This window comes from Diospyros lotus, chromosome 5 (assembly GCF_014633365.1).
Source record: "Diospyros lotus cultivar Yz01 chromosome 5, ASM1463336v1, whole genome shotgun sequence".
Classification (NCBI taxonomy): Eukaryota; Viridiplantae; Streptophyta; class Magnoliopsida; order Ericales; family Ebenaceae; genus Diospyros; species Diospyros lotus.
The window spans coordinates 19,393,366-19,399,646 of NC_068342.1; the positions used below are offsets into that span (position 1 = coordinate 19,393,366).

Here is a 6,281-nt window from a genome sequence, read left to right on the forward strand (position 1 = left end):
TCAATAATCTATTAAATAGATTTTTATAAATTTAAATCTCTTAAACTCATATATCAACTTTAACTAGTTAATTTTTTTAAGATTAGAATTGGTGATGTTATGTAAGTGAGATTAGAGTTAACTTATTACCACTACTCTCTAGGTGAGGGTAACCTAAGAAAGTGTTATGAAATGAACTTGAGTTAAATTAACTAGTATGAAATTTCAAACCTAGGGAGGACACAAGGGATTTAAAAGAAATGGAATTTATTATAATTTAATTTTATATCGATGATCTATTAAGAAGATTTTGAATATAAAATTTAGTGCTTTAAACCCATCAATCACTTTTAACTAGAATTTTTGAGTGAAAAATCTGGATATTACAATTATTAGTAACAAATAATCCATCAATCACCTTGATTTAGTTTCTTAGACTTTCTCGATATGTATACCCTAACCTCGAAATGCGTGTTTTGACAAAAAAAATTGGAATATTAATAAAACATAATTTCTTAATTTTTCGTAATTTTTCAAAAAAAAAAATAATTTTGATTTATTTTTTCCTTTTTTTCTATTTTTTCCATTTTTCTTCATCTCCGCATGCTGCCCACACAACCTCATCCACGTGCCTAGCGTGTGCTCCCACACGCCTAAATGCCGGAGACTAGTTTTTGCTCCAATCTTCTTGGTTTCTTCTTCTATTTTGCTCTACCCCTTCTTCCAAACACAATGAGCTTACTAGTGGTTTGAAAATTTTGGCCAAAGTAACCCAAATCGCCCAATTACAATTCTTTCCGGCCAAACTTCGAATCACTCTCAAATTGACATGAAAACTCACTAAAATTTTCAGGAATAATTTCCACAACTTGAAAAACAAAAACCCCTTATCCATGCCTCTCGATTTTTTCCCTGAACACTTGGATTACCCGATTGAATATTTGATAAAACCTCAGCCTAACTTTGGTTATTTATAATTGTTCCTCCTGCTAATCAATTCACCCCACGCCCTTGAGCTTATCCTTAGACCATGATGGCCTGTCCTTTCTCTTTGATTGGCGATTGGATGCCGATGGTCGGTAGTTAACGATTTTTTGCAAGTTTCACACCATTCTTTTGCTATTCTACTATCTTTTTTTCAGTTCTTTTCACTTTGATCCTCTTCCCTCAAGTCCTCAATCTCTATAAATTTTCACTTAGTCCCACCAACTTTTGAGAAATTACATTTCAACCCCAAAACTTTGGAAAATTTTACTTATACCCCAAAATAATTAGACTTGAGTACTTAAGAAATTCTCGGGTATTACACTTGCCAAGAAATGGCAATGAAGGTATAGGACGAGTCCTTTTACCCATTCTTGTATATGTGTCTTTATTTTTCCTATAGTATTTCACTCTCTATGCTTGTATTTGTAGAGTAATAAGTTATACCCAAAATATATTATCCTAACAAAATATATTATTCGAACAAATATATATTTAAGTACCTATACCCATACCTATAGTTTAATGGGTCATATACATAATTTAAATAATTTCACAACAATAATAAAAAAGGAATTTGACATTAATACAAAGAAAAAAAGACCTAAAAAACAACAATTCCAAAAGTTGGTAAAACCTACCGAGAGAAGAAGGCTTGTGTGGGAGAGAGTTGTTCGAGAGAACTAAAATAGGACTCGAAGAAGACCTACAAGACAAAAAATAGGTTAGACGGTGTTATGGGCGATCTCCGAGAATCAGCTAGCGGGCTGGACCCGGTCCCGCAAGGCGAACCCAAAATACCCAAGGCCCAATAGGCCGACCGAAATTCCTTAGAGGCCTGCCAGACCCAGAGATCGAGTACCACCAATGAAGAGTCTCACGGTAAAAAGTCAGGTCGCTTGAAGACAGCGAGCTCGCTTGAAACAACATCCCAGCATCACAACATCATGACTTCAGCTTCGCTGAAAGATGCGCCAAAGATTAGAACAGCTAGAAGACCGCGAGATAATCGGAAGCGATATACACCTGCCTATCAAAAGTAATTCAAATCCCTGAAGACATGGAACCTATCCCTGATATTCCAAACGATAAGGAAAGCACCATCAACGGAATAGACTCCTTCCATACTTAGAACTGATTCGAATTGTAAACAACACGACTCTATTTATAGAGGAGGATACGCCACTGTAAAGAAGGATGACTGAATTACATACTGTGACTCTGCTAGAATAACCAGAGAACAGTCCTGGACCAGGCACGATTCGGGCCGAACCACATAAAAATCCTGTGTGCTTCTTATTTGTTCTTTTGCTTTTGTTCCTTACTTTTCGGTACTCGTTATCGCATTGTGGGCTCTCGGACTCCGGTTGACAGTTCTCGTACGTCAACATCTTGGCGCTAGAAGGAGGGCCCGCATTGATCGATAGCAATGTCAAGAGGAAGGAATGCACAAAGCTCTGATGCAATCGCTGATTTGCCGAAAAATCGTCACAACCAATCGCACGTCGATCCGCCTATCGGAGGGTCTGTTGCCCCAGCAACGGAAACTTTGGTTCCACTAATTACCGGAGTCACTGCAGGAGTGCCCCCACGGGCTCCGGCTCAACCTGCCGCCCTAACCGTCGGAGCAGAGGCAATTCAGGCCTGGCAGCAACGCTAGGAGGCATTGGAAAACACCGTAAGGCAGCTCGCTGAAGCGGTCAGGGCCCTTGCCCGGGCCCAGCCGCAAACGGTCTCGAGACAACCAGAGCCACCATCACCCCGGAGAGCTCGCCACCCACGAGAGGAAAGGACCCCGCCAAATGAAAGAGAAGCTGACAGAGTTCCCTCGCCAGAAGGGTCAATAAATTCCTCTAACTCAAAGTCCAGGGGTACAGACCCCCCGTTATATCGCTCCCCGGGGAGAGGAAGCAGGCGACCGCAGCTCTAGCGATCTGTGGACCAGGGCACAGCCGTGGAGGAGTTGCTCCAAAGGGTGCAGGAGTTGGAGGCGCGGTAGGGAACTCGTGGCCAAAATAGTGGCTACGGAGAGAGGACGTCGTTCACGAGAGAAGTCGAGCTCGAAGCTCTCCCCAGGAGATTCAAGGTTCCAAGCATACCGCAGTACAATGGGGACAGCGACCCCTATGACCATCTGGACGCATTCAATGTCCAAATGGACCTGCAGACCACTAGCTTGCTGGTAAGATGCCGGGTGTTCCCTGCGACCTTGGCAGATATTTCGCGTGCTTGGCTCAGAAGCCTTCCATCTCGCAGCATTGGCAGTTGGGAAGAATGCCAGCGGAGGTTCCTCGGTCAGTACAAGGCACTGAGGCGGCAGCTCACTCCTCCATGCCACCTCGCCACGGTCTTCCAAAGGTCGAGCGAGTCCCTCAAGGACTACATCACCAGGTTCCGGCGTGAGGTGAGTAACGTCGAAAGTCCCTCTGATGAAAGTATCTTGACGGCCATCTCAGCAGGCTTCCGAAAAGACGGGAACCTCTATGAGAGCATCTACAAATCCCCCGTTACAGATCTAGGAGAGTTCTATGAGCGAGCCGCAAAGGAGATCCGATGGGAAGAGGCATTCGGTTCGAAGAAGCCCGCTGGACATAGGGAGGAAGCCAGAAGTTCTAGCCGAGACAGGAAAAGAAACGACAAGGGAAATGGAAGGGACAACCGTGATGAGCGGTCTAGCAATCAAGTAGCCAAGTGAGCTCGATGGGAAGAGCGAGAAAAGCGACCTCCAAGGCAGGGCCGTTTCAACAATTATGCGGCCCTATCGGATTCTCAAGAGAAGATTTTCGCTATGGAAAAGAGGAGAGAAGATTTCGGGAGGCCGAACCCAATAAAAACTCCCAATAAGTTCAGAAACCGAGAGAAGTTTTGTGCGTACCACAACGAGGTGGGGCACGACACCTCCGAGTGCTACGCCCTGAAAGATGCAATTGAAGAACTGATTCGAAGGGGTCGGCTATGAGATTACGTGGTGCGACCTGCAAACCAGCCACCCCAGCAGACGAATCAACAACGACCTCCCCCCGAGGATGAGCATGCGCCTGCGCCTGCGGTCCGAACGATCTATACAATCCACGGTGGACCTCACCTCGCGGGTACATCGAGCAGGTCGTATGAAAGGTATGTGCGCGAAGCTAATCACGTCTTGATAGCAGGATCTGTTGAGCAGATGGGACCGCCTAAGCGAGCTAGGGTGGCAATGAAATAAATCACCTTCTCCAAAGATGATGCCAGGGACATACACTGGCCGCACAGTGACGCCCTTGTCATTCGTGCCCACATCGGCAACAGGGAGGTACGAAGAATAATGGTGGACACTAGCAGCTCGGTAAACGTGATGTATAGGGCCTGTTTTGACCAGATGGGACTAAGGCCCAAGCAATTGAGCCCATCCCCAGAGCCATTTTACGAATTCACGGGAGACGCAGTTGTTCCCATAGGGCGGGTTAAACTCCCATTCACTGTTGGGAGCCCAGGTCGCGAAGCAACGGCGATGGCAGAATTCCTCATTATTGACTGTGCCTCAGCGTACGACGTCGTACTCGGGTGGCCAGTGATGAACGAGCTGGACATAGTCGCCTCAACTAGGGCTCTGACCGTCAAGTTCCCGACCAACAATGGAACAGGATGCGTGCTGGGAGAACAGCACCTCGCGAGACGCTGCTATGAGGACGCGGTTAAAATGGGGGCCAAAGGAAAGAAAGTGAACCTGGTCGCAGGCGGAACTCAGCGACCTTCAGGGAAGAGCAGGGTAAACTACGACCTGGATCCCCGAGAAGTGGATTGTGACAAGGCCTCCGGTTCGGTGTAAGAACTTGAAGAGGTCCCGGCCAGCGAGGTAGATGCTGAAAGGTGTCTGAAGCTCGGAAGGAATGTAGCCCCTGAGGTAAAGTGTCAATTGGTTGAATTCTTTAAAGCTAACCTAGATGTGTTTGCATGGAACCATGAAGATATGGTAGGCATAGCCCCGGAGGTCATGTCGCACAGGCTCAACGTGGACCCCAGTTACAGACCAGTGCGGCAGAAGAGGAGACCAATGACTCCAGAGCGTTATGCTGCCCTTAAGGAGGAGGTGGATAAGTTCCTGGATAATGGATTCATTAGAGAAGCCCAGTACCTAGTCTGGGTAGCCAATCCAATCCTGGTGAAGAAAAAGAACGAAAAATGGAGGACCTGCATCGACTTCACCGACCTGAATAAGGCTTGCCCGAAAGACAGCATTCCCCTTCCCAGAATTGACCAGCTCGTGGATGCAACAACAGGGCACCAGCTCCTCAGTTTCATGGATGCCTACTCGGGATACAACTAAATCCCCATGAATCCTAGCGAAGAGGAGCACACGTCGTTTATCACTGATCGTGGGTTGTACTGCTGCAAAGTTATGCCGTTTGGACTGAAGAATGCTGGGGCCACCTACCAGAGGCTCGTGAATACGATGTTCGAAGCGCAAATTGGGAGAACAATGGAAGTATATGTCGACGATATGCTGGTTAAATCTAAGCAGGTCGCAGATCATGTTCGCGATTTAGGAGAAATGTTCGAGATCCTTAGGAGCTACCACATGAAACTAAATCCACTAAAGTGCGCTTTTGGAGTGGCTTCCGGGAAATTCTTGGGATTCATGGTCAACAACAGAGGCATCGAGGCCAACCCAAAAAAAATAAAGGCCTTGCTGGATATGAGATCTCCCACAAAGAAGAAGGATGTGTAGAGCCTTACCGGTCAGGTCGCTGCCTTGAACCGGCTTATCTCCAAGGCGACTAACAAGTGTATTCCTTTCTTCAATACGTTAAGGAGGGCCCAAGGCTTCAATTGGAGTGAAGAATGCGAGCTCGCCTTCCAACAGTTGAAGGCGTACATGGGGCAAGCGCCGTTACTTTCAAAACCTAAGGATGGGGAAAAATTGGTCGTCTACCTGGGAATGTCAGAGCACGCTCTTAGGGCAACATTGGTTCGGGAGGAAGAAGGGGTGCAATACCCCGTCTACTACGTCAGCAAGAGGTTGGTGGACGCGGAAACAAAGTACACACCGATGGAGAAGCTTGCATACTACCTAGTCACAGCATCGAGGAAGTTGTGTCCCTATTTCCAAGCCCATCAGATCAACATCCTGACCAAGTACCCCAGAAGCAAATTTTGCAAAAACCAGACACTTCAGGTCTCCTGCTGAAATGGGCTATCGAGCTCGCTCAGTTCGACTTGGAATACAAACCAAGGACGGCTATTAAAGGACAAGCACTCGCGGATTTCATTGCTGAATTCACTAGACCAGCCCAAGTGGGAGAAGAAGCCTCGGAAGGACCGTCTTGGGAGCTATATGT

General features: G+C 46.5%; 1 protein-coding gene across 1 annotated transcript; it reads left to right on the top strand.

Moving 5' to 3' along the window:
• Positions 1 to 3,118: 3,118 nt before the first annotated feature.
• LOC127802138 (uncharacterized) lies at positions 3,119 to 3,658 on the top strand. Its single transcript, XM_052337834.1, has one exon. It carries the CDS (start codon positions 3,119 to 3,121, stop codon positions 3,656 to 3,658), a length of 540 nt encoding a protein of 179 aa, XP_052193794.1.
• The last annotated feature ends 2,623 nt before the right edge of the window (positions 3,659 to 6,281 follow it).